At 39.3% G+C, this 16,659-nt stretch overlaps 1 protein-coding gene and 2 pseudogenes across 3 annotated transcripts in view; 2 read left to right on the plus strand and 1 right to left on the minus strand.

The window, feature by feature from the left end:
* UBE2D1 (ubiquitin conjugating enzyme E2 D1) overlaps positions 1-16,659 on the plus strand; it is a 38,304-nt gene that overhangs the window by 19,016 nt on the left and 2,629 nt on the right. For 2 of the 3 annotated variants that reach the window (XM_036336789.1, XM_036336791.1), the window contains exons 2-5: positions 7,718-7,781; positions 7,875-7,906; positions 10,173-10,250; positions 11,551-11,656. In XM_036336789.1, coding sequence (XP_036192682.1) covers positions 7,718-7,781; positions 7,875-7,906; positions 10,173-10,250; positions 11,551-11,656 — 280 coding nt within the window. The remainder of the gene's footprint in view (positions 1-7,717; positions 7,782-7,874; positions 7,907-10,172; positions 10,251-11,550; positions 11,657-16,659) is intronic. The other variant, XM_036336790.1, reaches the window with a different exon arrangement.
* On the minus strand, positions 7,011-7,423 carry LOC118670281 (annotated as a pseudogene).
* On the plus strand, positions 14,014-16,656 carry LOC118670022 (annotated as a pseudogene).

A 16,659-nucleotide genomic window follows, 5' to 3' on the forward strand; every position in this document is an offset into this window, starting at 1 on the left:
TATTTCCTATGTATTCATAATATGTTTGTATATTATGGAATTTATTTTTTTAAATTAAATCTTTATTGTTCAGATTATTACATTTGTTCCTCTTTTTTCCCCCCCATAACTCCCCTCCTCCCAGTTCCCGCCCCACCCTCCGCCTTCACTCCCCACCCACTGTCCTCGTCCATAGGTGCACTATTTTTGTCCAGTCTCTTCCCGCATCTCCCACACCCCTTTCCCCCCCAAGAATAGTCAGTCCATTCCCTTTCTATGTCCCTGATTCTATTATAATCACCAGTTCATTCTGTTCATCAGATTATTTATTCACTTGATTCTTAGATTCACTTGTTGATAGATGCATATTTGTTGTTCATAATTTGTATCTTTACCTTTTTCTTCCTCTTCCTCTTCTTAAAGGATACCTTTCAGCATTTCATATAATCCTGGTTTGGTGGTGATGAACTCCTTTAGCTTTTCCTTATCTGTGAAGCTTTTTATCTGACCTTCAATTCTGAATGATAGCTTTGCTGGATAAAGTAATCTTGGTTGTAGGTTCTTGGTATTCATCACTTTGAATATTTCTTGCCACTCCCTTCTGGCCTGCAAAGTTTCTGTTGAGAAATCAGCTGACAGTCGTATGGGTATTCCCTTGTAGGTAACTGAGTTTCTTTCTCTTGCTGTTTTTAAGATTCTCTCTTTATCTTTTGCTCTTGGCATTTTAATTATGATGTGTCTTGGTGTGGTCCTCTTTGGATTCCTTTTGTTTGGGGTTCTCCGCGCTTCTTGGACCTGTAAGTCCATTTCTTTCACCAGGTGGGGGAAGTTTTCTGTCATTATTTCTTCAAATAGGTTTTCAATATCTTGCTCTCTCTCATCTTCTGGCACCCCTATAATTCTGATGTTGGTACGCTTGAAGCTGTCCCAGAGGCTCCTTACACTATTCTCGCATTTTTGGATTCTTTTTTCATTTTGCTTTTCCGGTTGGGTGTTTTTTGCTTCCTCGCATTTCAAATCATTGACTTGATTCTTGCGCTCCTCTGGTCTGCTGTCGGGAGTCTGTATAATATTCGTTATTTCAGTCCGTGTGTGCTTAATTTCTAGTTGGTTCCCCAATATAAGATCGAGGGTCTCATTAGTTTTCTTGTAGATCTCATTAAGTTTATCGGCGGCTTCTAAACAGTTCTTGAGAGACCTTAAAAGTGTGGTTCTGAACTCTATATCTTCCATTGACAATTGTCCTGTTTCTTTGTCTCCGCATTTTGTTATGCTTCCTTGGTGCACCCCCTAGTGGTCTTTGTGCGCAGTCTTGTAGTTAAGCCTTGATTGTTGTAGCTAATACCAGGGAGGGTTTGACCTCCAGGCCAAGTGGCTGTGAGAATCAGCTGTGTCTGCAGTGAGAGAACTTCTGTCCTCTAGGGAGGTGCTAATATAGCCTTTGCCTGAGGCTATCCGGCAAATGCCTCTGTGCAGGGCTTGGGCGGGGCGGGTTGCACAGGATCAACAGGGTGGGCCGGAGAGAGCAGTTATGGCGGCTCTCAGTCCTGTCCCCAGGGGCTCTGCCTCTCTGAGTCCCAGCAACCGCTGCAAACCTCAGAGAGAAAGCTGCACTCGCTCTGACCAAAGCCAGACAGTCCCGCTTCTCCCGTTTGAGTCTGGGTCCCTAAAGACTCGCCGGGATCTGGAGCTCAGAGTCTGCGACTCCCTCCCGATTGAAAACGCCAACCGCGCCCTCCGCCGCCAGCCCGCTCCGCGCACTCCGCACCTCAGAATTTGACTTCAGCACTACGCCTCCTCTGAGTGTCCGTATGCGTTTCTCTTTCCTCCTAGTTGTAGGACTTCCACTCAGCCAGCGTTCCTGTGGTTCTGGGTGATGTCCTTTCCGTTTTTTAGTTTCACTTTTGAAGTAGTTGTTCAAGGCAGCAAACTCCGGCGTGAACCTATGCCGCCATCTTGGTTCTCCTCTGTTTGTATATTATGGAATTTAATGAGCATACTTTACTGCAACTTGTATTTTTCAATTAAAAACTATATGATATTCACACAACATTCTTTAATGTCAATATATAGAGATTTTGCTCATTCTCTTTAGTGATTGCACAGTGTTTCCTAATATGGTTATCTCATGAAACCTTTCCTTATTGATGGACCTTTAGGTTATTCTCAGGTTTTCATAATTATACAAAACACCTCACTAAACATTCTTATGTATGTATCTTGGGCTATTTGGATAATTATTACTAAGAGGTGAAATTACCAGGTCAGAGACTTTCACAGTTATTACCGTAGTGCCCTCCAAAAGGTTGTATCTCAACTTACACTCCCTCCATTAGTGCATGGCATGCTTCTTTCCTACCAGAGCTGTGGATGAAGTGTTCCGATAGGTTGTCAATGATTTGGCTGGGTAGTGGTCTCGTGGGTGTTTACCTATTTATACATTGCTCTTCCAATTTTTCCCCCTACAAAACACGGTTTTGCTTTTATAGCAAACACACACTAATACAATACTTAATGAAAAATTAACCAGTTTAAAGATTTTGTCTTTCAGACCTTTTACTTTCAGTCATGGGGTAAAAGCATGGCCATGAAGGCCTGGACAAGAGGCCCGAGAGGTTAGCGAAACAGTTATTGGAGGCTATATAGGGGTGCATTCTGGATTTCAGGGTAGTGGTGGGATAATAAGAAGTGTTCAGGAAATGAGTGTCAGTGTCATGAACTGTTCTTTGGAAGGGGCTTCCATTAGCTGTGAGTAGAATGGAGTTCATCGTTGGCTCTTATAAGGATCCTATGGACTTGAGCAGTTTGTGTAATTCAGTGTTATTTCTTACAGAGAGTGGAGAGAGGAACAGAGGAAGGGATTACTATCCTAACATTTCCTTCTGGAATAACATAAGAATCACTGAATTATTTTTGATACTCTATCTGTGATGCTAGAATTGGATAAATAACAATGCTAGTTATGCCCAGCCGGTGCGGCTCAGTGGTTGAGCATTGACCTATGAACCAGGAGATCACAGTTTGATTTCAGGGACCACTTATACTCATTAAATTCTCCCTTTAAATACATTTATTCCAGGTTTTCAGAATCTACCTTATCTGATTTATATTTTCTCAACTATAAAAATATTTTTATTGATTTCAGAGAGAGAGAGGGAGAGAGATAGAAACATTAATGATGAGAGAGAATCTTTGATTGGCTGCCTCCTGCACACCCTCTACTGGGGATCCAGCCACCAACCTGGGCATGTGCCCTGACCAGGAATCAAACTGTGACCTCCTGGTTCATAGGTGGACGCTCAACCACTGAGCCACGCTGGCCGGGTGTGGTCCTTGATTTCTTAAGTCTTATCTAAAAATACACTGGCTGCTCCGCAGACTAAGGGCCAAAAAGGTGGGGTTTTGTTTGATTGGTTGGAGTTTTTGTTTGTTTTATATTTTTACCTTCCTAGCACATCTCAGAATTCTTTATTTTTATTTTTTCAAATTCAAGATCTGTATTTTTAAGGGTGAGTATTATATATATATATACTGTGCTTTTTGATTTTTTTTTTTTTTGTCATTCCGTCTGTACCTAAGCACTGCAGTTTTAGTTACATATTTCCAAACAGTGTAACGGCTTATTTCCAGGCATGGTTTGACAAAGGGAAAGAATATTAGAAATTGAGACCCTCCTAAAAAGTCTAGGATGTATAAGTTCCTCACCAAAGCATTAGTGCCATTATTAGTAATGGTCAATGTGACTATTAAGAATGTTTGATGGACCATCAGCTGCCTCTTTCCTATAAGTGAGCTTAAGAACCGGGCCTTTGCAGGAGTTCCACTGTTAGATTTTTCTCTCTGGTCCTTAGCTCTAACTTCTCTTTACAGAAGAGGTAGAATCAGGGCACAAAAATATAAGAACAAGATAACCTGTATTTTTCTGCAATATTTCAATGGGATTTCAAGAACTATTTCACATTTGAAATCTGAACACGATTCAACTAAAATATGGTTTGGATTTTATTTTTTGTTAGTAAACAAAATAAATTTGTATCTACTTATGTATGATGTATGATTTATTCACATGCATTATCTGTGTAATATATATGTATATGTGTGTGTGTATATATATGTATGCATGTGAATAAATCATATATATATGAATCATTAGTTTTTAAACCACAATTAGAGACTGTATTTCTAATGAACTAGTTTTCTAGTTAAAAATAAGGGCAAATAAATCCCATTTACCCATATATACTAATGTTTATAAAACGCCACATGATGAATATTTTTAGAAGCAATCTCTTAAGAACCCAAATTAGAAAACTTAAATAAAGCACAGTCCTTCTAAAATGGGGCTGTGACTTGGGAACTGCTCCTCCCCCAATCATTTAAACTAGTTAAATAGTTATAGTCTGCTTCAAGAGAATTGGATGGTTCTTACCAATTTTACATTATTTTAACATTTATTTGAATGCTTCCTGTGTGCCAGAGACTGCTATACACTTTACATGTGTCATTTCACTTGTTGGTCATAGAAACGACGGATGAAAGCAGCAGTGTCCCTTACAGGAAAGAAAACTGAGATTGGGGCGGGGGGGGGGGGGGGGGGGGGGGGTGTTTTGCCTAAGGTCACGCTGCAAGTGTGTGACCTGGACTTGAACTTCACAGCCTTGCTTCTTAACCACTATTGCGAAATCAGAGACTGAAATCTTCCTTTATTGCTTAACTATACCTGGACGGAAGGAGCTGCTAACTCTGCTAGTTAATTCTTGCTGGGAAGAGAAGCACTGACCAGCTGCGGAAACCACAGCAAGGAAACCAAAAATGAAAGTACCCAAGTGGGCTGGAGGACTTGGAAGAGGGAGACCTGAGTTTGCACTTGGCTCAGTTACTTAGCTCCTATCACTTTCTCCGGAAAGCCTGTCCCTACCTCCTCCTCCTCTTGTTTGTCTCTATTAGAATGCTGAACTCGCTGCAATAATCACCATCTTGGAATGATTCTAAGGCGCACATCATTTTTATTTTAAGTAGAATCCTTATGCATCTTATCGTAAAATTAATTGGCAGCATTCCTCCTTAATTATTGGCGCCTAAAATAAGGATGTGACTTATGGTGGCATGTTAGATTTGACCAAATGCAGTACAGTGGGGCCTTGACTTACGAGTTTAATTTGTTCCAAGACTGAGCTCGTTAAGGAGCTCGTTAGGGAGCTCGTTAACTCAAATTACTCTGTCAACTCAATGCAAAAAATAGTCGGGACACTCGTAAGTCAGGGCCCCACTGTATTTGTTTTACATGTGTTCCCAAGAAAATGTTTACATCTTCCCCATGGTTTTAAATACCAGGTATAGACAATGATTTTCCAGTTTCTAGCCCAGTATTGTTTTATGCTCCAGTCCTATAAAATTTCCCTTGCTGTCTCCGGGGTCACAGATTCTATGTCTACTTTCCAAGTCAGCTTGTCTTCTAGTGTTCCCTCACCTCAGAAAACGGCATCTACATTAGTACATTTGTGAACTAAAAAGCCACAAGTTCGGCCTCCAGGGTTTGAATCCCAGTTCCACCCCGTACAGACCGGTGTTGTGAACACAGGGTGGAGGGAGTCACCGTGCTCCTCATCTGTAACGTGGGGAGCCTTATCACCCTACCTCTGAGGATTGATCGTGAGGACAACAAAACATCGAGTGCATGCTAGCTGCCCCTGACCGTCATATGTATCTGTGACCTCTCTGCTTACTCTGCACATGTAATTAATTCATCATCACACCCTCTGGTAGGTAGGCCCTTCAGAGTATCTCAGATCCCTCCACTTGTTGCCACTTCTCCAGTCCAAGCCCCTATTTTTCTTGCCTGTAGTAGCTAATCTTGTAGCTTCTACTCTTTCCCGTCTCTAATCCATTCAGGTACTTAGACCGCTAGAGCCATCTTTTAAATCAGATCATGCCATTGCTTAAAACCCTTCCCAATGCACTGGTATAAAACCCCAAGTACTTAACATGGGTATACTGTTCTCAGTTTTATACCTGGCCTCTGCCTACTTTCAGCCTCATTTTATGCCACTCTACCTCATTTCTCCCAAAACTCCCACTCGGTTAGATTTCAGCTTAGGTCCCTCTTCCTTGATCTTCCAAATTAAATTAGGTTCTTCCGTCCTAATGTATAGTTCTTTTTTAAAAAAAAAAAAATGTTTATTTTATCTTATTTCAGAGAGGAAGGGAGAGGGAGAGAGAGGTAAAAACATCAATGATGAGAGAGAATCATTGATTGGCTGCCACCTGCAAGCCCTACTGGGAATCAAGCTCACAACCCGGGCATGTGCCCTGACCGGGAATCAAACCGTGACCTCCTGGTTCATAGGTGGATGCTCAACCACTGAGCCGCGCCGGCTGGGCATAACGCATAGTTCTTTATAATGTATATATGCTTTCTGTACTTGGGGGTGATCAGTTCCTCCCCAACTGAAGGTAAGGGAATGAGGTGATTTCTCCAAGGTCATAGAGCTAGTTGTGGTAAAACTGGAATGCCAATCCAGGACTGGCCGACCTAAAGCTATGCTATCTCCATGGTCCTTCCTTTGCTTCCTGGATGGCAAAAAAGAGAGTATGAATCAGTGTGCTAGGCTTCAAAATGTGGCCTTCTTTTCATTTAACTTGTGGGTTGTTCCTTTAATAGCCATCTCTGTGTGAGCCTTCATTCTCCCACATTAGATTACAAACCTGTTGAAGTAAGACCTATTTCATATAGATTATATACCTAGTACTTATATAAATTACCTGGCCTATAGTAGATACTCATTAAAGAAGAACTATTTTAATCCATTTAATCTTTTCAAGGTTTGGAGCTGTGTCATGAATTACTCTTCTTCCCATGAGTGACAGAGTACATTTTGTTGTCTTTTTTATGCTAATGCAATGTTTTGTTTATTCTGTCCATTAATAACTAATATTTGAGAACATTTACAGTATTAATGGAACTTAGTCTAAGAGAAGTTCAGCTTAACATTTTCAACATATTTCAAAAATATATCAAAAATTCTAAAAAATTATGTTAATCTACATACTTTTATGTAAAGTTCTTTGACTGTAAGATAGAACATTTGGTTTACTTCACTGATAGGAATATCTCTTAATGCTGGGATGGCCTCTTTTGGTATTTCTTCTGCTCTTAATTTTTGGCATAGTTATGTGTGATTGTTTGAATGGAGTTGTGGCCAGGTACTCATCATATTTACTCCAAATAAGAGTACATAACTGATTACTACAGTAATAAGGAGGTAGATGGGCAGTGCAACTGCCCAATACTTTTGAGGCCAGTAGGTTCAACCTAAGGAATTTGGCCAAGATTCGGGAATAAAAGCCCATACGAGATATAGTATGAAGCCAAATTCGGAGCTTAAGAAAAGAACAAAGCCATAACTTAATCTTTCTGGGAATGGGACGGTGAATTTTCCACCATTTCTCTGTGACTTTAGGTAATCAGTGTGGAGACCCTGCGCAGTCACGGACCCCCAACCCCGGAGCCCAGGGGCGAGAGAGGAAACACTGAGCGGGAGGCTCAGTGGCCAGGGCTCCCCTACCCCCCACCCCCCACCCCCCACCCCGGGCTTAGGCCACAGTTTGTTTTTATATTTTGAATTGAACTAGGTGCCTAAACTGGTTGTATAGTGAGGTTGATAATTTGTGTCTTCATGGATTATTATGCTGTTTCACTGGAAAAAGAATTAACCTTAGCTATTTTGTTTCGCTTCAGGAATTAAGTGATCTACAGCGTGACCCACCCGCTCACTGCTCCGCCGGACCTGTGGGAGACGACTGTAAGCTTTGCTTTATTGCTAGCATTTTGCTACAGTTAATAATACAGGTTCCAACATTTGCTAATAACTCCAAAACTCCTTTATTTGTTTCAGTGTTCCACTGGCAAGCAACTATTATGGGACCTGTAAGTATGATTCCTATATATGAAATTAATCCCCTCAGCCATACTTAATTCCTGCCGTTTCACCTTTGATCAAATAGTTGTGGCTCAGGTTGAATTTTCTTGTATCTGAATCACCCAGGAAGCAAAATGTAATCACAGGGTTTATGGTAATTGTCTACAGCACTGATGGCGAATACTTCTAGGATCATTGTCGTGTGTTTTCCGTTGCCAAATCCTTGATCAGTTACGTATAGTTCTGGATCACCCACAATTTGTAACCAGGCTGTGTGTTTCCTTTGTCTTTTTTTTTTTTTTTTTAACACAAAAAAACAGTGGTTCAGAACTAAGCATAATTATTCTCACATCAACAGTTTTAGTAGGTCAGAAATAAGTGTAAGTAACCCAATAATGAATTCCTACAAGTAACAAATACCAGTTTGTGCTAAGTTTTATCACTTCCTATTTGTGAGAGAGAACTGATAAAATACTGTAGTGGGTCTGTCTTTGCCACCTCATGAGTTTGCTGCTTTCAGTTTTCTTGGATTATCCTGAAGTCAAAATTACCTGCTATTTTATGAATGGCTTTCTCAACACTTAACTGCTTTTGTTAAGGTTATTTGTTTCTACATCCAAGAGGCAGTTATGACTAGAAAGAGACTTTCCTTTCTATGAGCAAAAATCCGATTGCATAAGAATGGGCACTGATAGCTCAAAGATGCCTTCCGGGAAACATAGTAACATGTTTCCATGAACATCTTTCTCTCTTCTCTTCCCCCCAAAGAGCTTTATCTTGTCTTTAACTTAAAAAAAAACCAAAACAATTACTGATTTTTCAGAGAAGGAGTACTGGGCAAGTATCTCAGTTGCTAAATTGTTAGGTTTGCCTTTTTTAAAGGGTAAAATGCAGCATATTTATTTAAACAACGTTTAAGAATCTGGTTGTTTGTTTTCCATTGCTTACTAAGAACCTTCAAAATACTATCTTTTAAAGACCCGTTCTTACCACTTGAATTATAGCCCTTCAAAAATATTTCTTAAGTGAATTACATGTAGCAAATGGTTATAATTATGTTACTCATAGTCCCTTTATTTTAGTAATGTAAACATGTTATTCTGTCATATTACTTGAAAATCTAAGCAGACCATGACTGTCAATTGTAATGTACTTATGTTTTCTACATTCCTTATTATTTTTTATGAACTAGAATTAAGCAATACGTGTAGTAAGAATAATTATACAGTGCAGTCCTCTAATATATATGCAGAAATTAAGGAAGAAGTAATGATAGGCTTGCTATTATAACCAAAATGTTAGTATAACATGATAAATTTAATTAAATATAAGGGAATTAAAATAAAATATTAGCTATTGTTTGCTACCTTTTAAAAAAAAGTATCTTTTTTCCCTCGCTTGTAGCATATTTTCTAATTGCCATAAAGATTCCTGGCCAAATGTAGATTCTTCTTGTTGATTCCTAATTTGATAATTTCATGAATATTGAATTTATCAGTTTTCTTTGGAACCTTTTCACATTATTTTACAAATTATTATTGAGTGAAGATTTGCGGTCTAAATTGTGTAATGCTGTTCCTTAGCCTATCCTTTTCATAACTTGTTCTCTTCAGTTCATCTCCATTTTTTTTTTTTTCTTAATATATTTTTGTTGATTTCAGAGAGGAAGGGAGAGGAGAGAGAGATAGAAACATTGGTGATGAGAGAGAATCATTGATCGGCTGCTTCCTGCACGCCCCACACTTGGGATCGAGCCCTCAACCCCAGGCATGTGCCCTGACCCAGGAACCATGACCTCCTGGTTCATAGGTTGACACTCAACTACTGAGCCACACCGCTGGGCTCATCTCCATTCTTGCCCCTTGGAGGACTATTAGGACTTAAGTTTCATAAATTAGAAGGTAAATACTAGCCCCAGCCCTTTTTTTCATACTGATTACTGCCACAGAAAATTATTCTTTTCTTACAGCAGTCTTGTGTGTATACTGATATTTAAAAATCTATACTCGTAAACAGATTTGATTGGGCAAGTCACACAACTGTGTGTGTGTCCTATTTTTTATTTGCTTTAACTCTATGATGTTGACATGATAATTGGAAAATCCTCCTTCATACGTGCAAAAGAAAGTCTGTTTTCAAGGTAAATGATTTGAACTTTTGACAAAATGATGGCATGTTTTTCAAACTGACATATTTTGGTGGGGAGGGGGGTCATTTGAGGTTATTAAATGAATGTAATAATCAAACACTGATGCAAATGTTTTGTGATTTCAGCCTGATAGCGCATATCAAGGCGGAGTCTTCTTTCTCACTGTACATTTTCCAACAGACTATCCTTTTAAACCACCAAAGGTATTTTTATTTTTGTGATTGATGACAAAAGGGGTATAGCCAGAGACATTTTTATTATGTCCAAGACAGGTTAGCGTGTTCAACTGTTCTGTAAAACTACTGAGTCTAAAGTATGTTTCTTACTCAAACAATTGTATTATGTTTGTAAAACAAAAGGCAGTGTCTGTTATGCTGTAAACTAGGTTCCTTTCTTTTCCTCTTCATTAGATCTCTGTAGTTTGGGTTTTATGGTCAGGAATCAGACTTTTTCATTTAGGGAATTATCTTTCCAAAGTTGACTTTTTTTTTCAGTTTTAAGTATTCAACAAGCATTTATTGAACACTTACCATGTTCTGTGACATTGGAGAATACAAAAGTAAAAAAGACCACAGGCCTTTTATTTAGTGTGGTGGGAGGGATAAAAACATGTTCTTATTCAATTTAATTTAAATTAGATCTAAAGAGGGAACAAATGATGGGGATATCAGGAGGGAGAAAATCATTAACAACTTCTGTCATTCAGGAAACAATTATTTCAATTTATTTTAATTTTTTCAAATTATAAGAAAAGCTTATTTAGAAAATTTACAGAGGTAGTAGAAGTGAGCCAGCCAGGCTGCATAGGCTTGGGAAACAAGTTACAGGAGCAAAAGACGGCCCGTGGAGCTTAGGAGAGAGAAAGGCAGATGTAACGCACCTGGGGGAGGCGGAAGGGCCAGGGAAAGGCGCCAGTGTGCTCCGGAGAGGAAGAGCAAATAATTATTTTAGATTTTTAAAAATACCTGAATAGCGTTATATACACATGAAACGGTATAACAAAAAGTCTTGTGGGAGATTAGGATTCCTGGTGGATTTCTTAGGACAGGTTACAAACTCAGGCCCCTCCACTTTCCCCCAGAACAGGGTCAGCACCCTATTTTTAGACCCTAGTCTCACTTCCAGGTATCCTTGATAAGCAAATGAAGAAAAGGATTACTTTGGGGGATCATCAAAGCCATGGTTAATTACTTCAGCTGCTACTCAGCAGTGATACCAGCTCTCATACTGCACTCTCCAAAATACTTCTCAGGTTCTTGCTGGAGGTTGGGGGTAGAGCGGTGCGGGAAGCGAGGGAGTGGGAAAACTTACTTTATCTGCTTTCACATGCCTAGTAGCTAAAACTTTGTGCACACAAAGTGGATGTTCTTTCAATTTGTGTTGAATACATTTCTCTACTAGGGTGCTAAAATTTAAAGGCATTTTACCCTAGAGTAAGTTGGCTCTGTTTTGCTCATTGTTCATGGATTGTCACATTTTTATTTTGTTTTGTGTTATATTTAGATTGCTTTCACAACAAAAATTTATCATCCAAACATAAACAGTAATGGAAGTATTTGTCTTGATATCCTGAGGTCACAATGGTCACCAGCTCTGACTGTATCAAAAGGTAATTACATTTATCAGATATATGACAACTGATAATAGCGAAACAGGAAAAATACAGAAGTATCTAAGGCCCAAAGTTTAAAAAAAACAAAACAATCTACTGTGTTTTATCCTGCTTTGATTTTGCTTTGCTTTCATAGCTCTTATATGTATTCTTTTTAGCTTTTTTTATATGTTTTTATTTATTTCAGAGAGGAAGGGAGAGGGAGAAAGAGATGAAAACATCAGTGATGAGAGAGAGTCATTGATTGGCTGCCTCCTGCATGCCTCCTACTGGGAATCAAGCTCACAACCCAGGCATGTGCCCTGACTGGGAATCAAACCATGACCTCCTGGTTCATAGGTTGATGCTCAACCACTGAGCAACACCAGCCAGGCCTCTTTAGCCTTTAACAGTTAATTTAGTGGGGGTGGTGTTGGTAAGCAAATCTAAATGATGAAGTAAGAGAAATTTAAAATGTTAGAGCTCGAAATTTGGGGATAAGCCTCTCGACATTTTACCCTTTAGTTTTAGCTTATCTTTAAGAAGAGAGAAGTAAATATATGATTCTAGGGCCCATTGTCCCATTTATTAAATGGAATTACTGACATAATGATTAAAGGTTTACATTTGTTTTCATCTAAGAAGAAATATCAGATTAGGTTGATAAAATAAATGATTTAAGACATATTTCACATTTTAGAATGATGCAGTACATCTAACATTATTCTAAACTAGTGATTTTCAATGTTTTTCATCTTACGACACACATACACTAATTATTAAAATCCTGTGGCACACCAAAAAATATTATTTTTCCTGATCTGAGAAAAAATACATATAATTTTGATTCATTCAACACAACATATTGTTGTGTTGGCTGTTGTCATTTTTTATTTGATAGTCTAAGGAAAAAGATGTCAGTGCCCCTGACTAAATAGTCTGGTATTGTGTGTTTTAAAATTCTTCAGCATACCAGTTGAAAATCACTGCTCTAAACTTTGAGTAATCAATAGCATTATCATAATGACTAATACATACGCCATGTAGATTCTTAAAGTAATCTGTAACATTGTTCTTTGCTAAATTATCAGATGGGTACATCTGAAGCCCTTTTTGTTTTTTTAGCAAATACTATTTGCTGTGTGAATCCTCTTAATTCAAGTCTTGTTTCTCTAAACAGAAGAGCACCTGACAGTTGGCAAATATTGTTTTGAGTTAGAAGCATCTGCCTCTGAAGTAACTTGGTAGATTTTCCTTTTATAAAATTCAAGAAAATTGTTTCTCTTGAAGGATTCACGGAGAGATCCATGGTCATTTAAAAATTAAAACAAAAGAAATATATGCTATCTGAATATATGACTTGTTTTTAAAAGTGATGAGGTTTATAGGAAACAGAGTCTACAACCATAATTTTTTCAAGTATTAGGTAAATAATAGCCCTTTATGTCAGTTAGTTATTTGTAAATGGAAGTTTTTCTGACCTAAAATGTTTGTATAAAATGTTGATGGATTCCATTGTCCTTTAAAAAATCTTACACATGGTAGTGTAGCTGTTATGCACTAGATGTAGGAAAGAGTCTATGTCAAATGGTTACTCAAATTCATATGTTCTTTCCTGGAATGGTATCGGAAAATATAATTCATTTGGCATAAGCAGGTAACACTTACACATATACTGGTAAAAGAAATGGCAGACTGCCAGATGTTGAACATTTATCTTCTGATATTGGTAGCTTTTTATAAAGAGCTAGGAGCCTGCTGCATGAAATTCGTGCACTGGGGGTGGGTGTTCCCCCTCAGCCCAGCCTGCCCCCTCTCACAGACTGGGAGCCCTCAGGGGATGTCCTAATGATGGCTTAGGCCCGTTGAAAGTGGGCCTAAGCCGCAGTCTGACCTTCCTCCATGGGAGGTGACCTGGCTGATTAGGGGAAGGTGCTAGCCCTATCGCCCTGCTGCTGCAGCCACTGTCAGCCACTGCAGCTGCCAAGGTGTTTTCATCAACACGGACTCCAGTCCCTTCACCATGAAAAAAATGACAACTTTCTTTAGGCATTTTCAAGATGTTTCTTTCATAGGATATGACATTTCTTTCTTTTTTTTTTTTTTAATCCTCACCTGAGAATATGTTTCCATTGAATTTTAGAGAATGTGGAAGAGAGAGAAAAGACAGAGAGAAACATCAATGTGAGAGGGACACTTTGATTGGTTGCTTCCTGCATGAGCCCTGACCTGGGCCCCGGCCAGGGAGGAGCCTGCAACCTAGGTACATGCCCTTGATCAGAATCAACCTGGACCCTGCGGTGGGCAGGCTGAGGCTCTGTCCACTGAGCCAAACTGGCTAGGGCAGTACATGACATTTCATAGCCCTCCAGCAGCAGACCTTCATTTTTTCCTCTAGGAGTGAGGTAGAAAAACCCTAGATCACCTTTTTGGATTCTTGTTACCCAAGTTACCAAGAGCATTACCAGTGGCGTACAGGGAGCTTAGCCAATGAACTGTCAGAAAAGGTATTTCCCCTGCAGCTCACCCGCAGAGGCAGGACTGCTGGCAAGCCTAGGCTGGCACATCCCCTATCTCCGCAACTGCTCAAGCCTCCAATGCGGCTTAGGCAGGGCCCCTCAGCTCTGCTCAAGCCTCTGCCCAAGGCTTGGGCAAGACCACCTTCCCTCCCCTCCCCTCTGCTCAGGCCCTGCTTTAGCCTCTGCCGGGGCTTGGGTAGGATTCCCCCCAGCTCCGTTCAAGCCTCTGCCGCGGCTTGGGCAGGGCCCTCCGCTCCTCTCTGGCCCTGCTCAAGCCTCTGCTGCCCCACCCCCATGGCGCCAAGGTCAGTAGGCCAGGAGTGGCCAGGGGTGTTCTGGGACCAAGGTCGCTCAGGGCCTATGCTGGGACCTGCAGGCTCTGAGTTGCCTGGGTCCTTAGGATGTTCCCAGGACCTAGGCCACTGGGTGCCTGCATATGCAAATTAACCTGTCATCTTTGTTGGGTTAATTTGCATACCCACTCCTGATTGGGTGGTGGGTGTGGCTTGTGGGTGTATCCGAGGTACGGTCAACTTGCATGTTTCTCTTTTATTAGATAGGATAATTAGTATTGACTGCTACCGAGTGTTCTGGGTGCCCTCGCTTTCTGGTAGCGGTGGGGAGCTGGTGGCCGCGGCCTTTCGGGCTGGGATGAACCGCGCTCTCGGTGGAGGCAGGAGGGCCGAGCCGGAGCCATGGCCAGTACTGTGATAGCAATTGGATTGACCATTGCTGCTGCAGGATTTGCAGGCCGTTATGTTTTGCAAGCCATGAAGCATATGGAGCCTCAAGTGAAACAAGTTTTTCAAAGTCTACCAAAATCTGCCTCCAGTGGTGGCTATTACAGAGCCCTACTGCCAATAAAGGAAAAATAAGAGATGCTCACTGACGAATTATGCTTTTAAATCACCCAGACAAGGGAGGATCTCCTTATATAGCAGCCAAAATCAATGAAGCTAAAGATTTACTAGACGGTCAAGCCAAAAAATGAAGTAAATGTATGGTGAATTTTAAGTTGTTAATCATGTATATGAAAACAGCTTTTTATAATAAATGTCCTGAAGCTACACATTTTAAAAATGATTTAGCACAAACTAAAAAAATAATAATAATAATTAGTATTGATGCCTTCTGGTAACCGTCTTCAGTAACAGTTTCAAATGGCCTCAGTTTCCTCATCTGTAAAGTGGGAATTATAATAATATAGGGTCACTCTGCACCTGACACACAGTAAGCACACAATGAGTGTCAACATTCCGTTTTACTTATCTTAAAACATTTGATTTTGTGCATAATAGTGAAATCAGGGCTTATGTCTGGGCAGCAGGCCTGTGGAGATGAGGAACTTGCCTCTTGCTCATTTTGTAAGGTAGCTTATACCTGCTACCTAAAATACAGCTATTTTAATGTCTTATTTTAAATGTCTTATTTTGATTTTTATCTGGAAACTTTTTGGAGACATTAGCCTAGGTTTAATATACAATGGAAGCTAAGGAAGATAAATTAAATATTAGTTTTAATATTAGTGCTCTTAGCACCCACTTTGCGTGTCATGTAAGAATCAGCTTTGCTTTATACATTCACCTGTGGAATTTGAAGAATAGGAAAAGATAAGGGAGCATAGTAGAGGAGGCTGAAGATGCAAGGTTGTTCCAAAGATTCCACGGACCCCCTCAGAAGTGGTGGCATGCAGTTGAGGCAAAAGAGGAACCAGTCTTGTTCCCTCTTTTTTCAGATACTTAGATTTGTGTGTGTGTGTGGCTATTTGTATTAGTATTTGATGTAATGTGGCAAGAAACAACTACTTTTAAAATTTTCATCTATATTTAAAAATATACAAGTTACAGAGTAACTATTCACATTGTTTTTCCATGCATGCGATACAAATAATATACGTGGAATAAAAGAGTTGTTGAGAAAAATCTTACAAATCTTCCTTCTTTGTGGACACTGTATATCACTAAGCCAGAGTATAAAAGTACATGAGCACAATGTCCGAATGGTTTGGACTATTAACTGTAATTTGATTGATTTACCTTGAATTGATTAGAACACAGATTTTCTGTATTAAAAATAGAATAAAATGGACAGTTTTCTCTACAGAAGTATCTCTAAGAGACATCTAAAGTTAGGATGCTATTCTGAAAAGTTTTTTATTATGTATCATTTGGGGTATGTGTGTGTTACCAAAATATTTTTGTAGAAAACACTTGAGTTTAAAGATTATAATAGCTACTTTAGAGGTCCACATTTTTAAAATAAATAGAAATTCAAATAGAATTTAAACCTTTAAAAATTATAATTTTGCATATTATGTATACAATACGGTAATTTTATAATTTTAAAAATTAAAAATACTTGCTACCAGCTATAGTCTAAAATGTAATTTAATGTTTTGTTTTCTTTGTAAGTTAATTGTCTATATTCAATGAAATTATTTCCACATATGTAATTGTATAAAGAAGAAAGATCATTATCTAATATGGTATTCTCTTTTCGATA

The sequence above is a fragment of the Myotis myotis genome, unplaced genomic scaffold (genome assembly GCF_014108235.1).
Source record: "Myotis myotis isolate mMyoMyo1 unplaced genomic scaffold, mMyoMyo1.p scaffold_m19_p_15, whole genome shotgun sequence".
NCBI lineage: Eukaryota > Metazoa > Chordata > Mammalia > Chiroptera > Vespertilionidae > Myotis > Myotis myotis.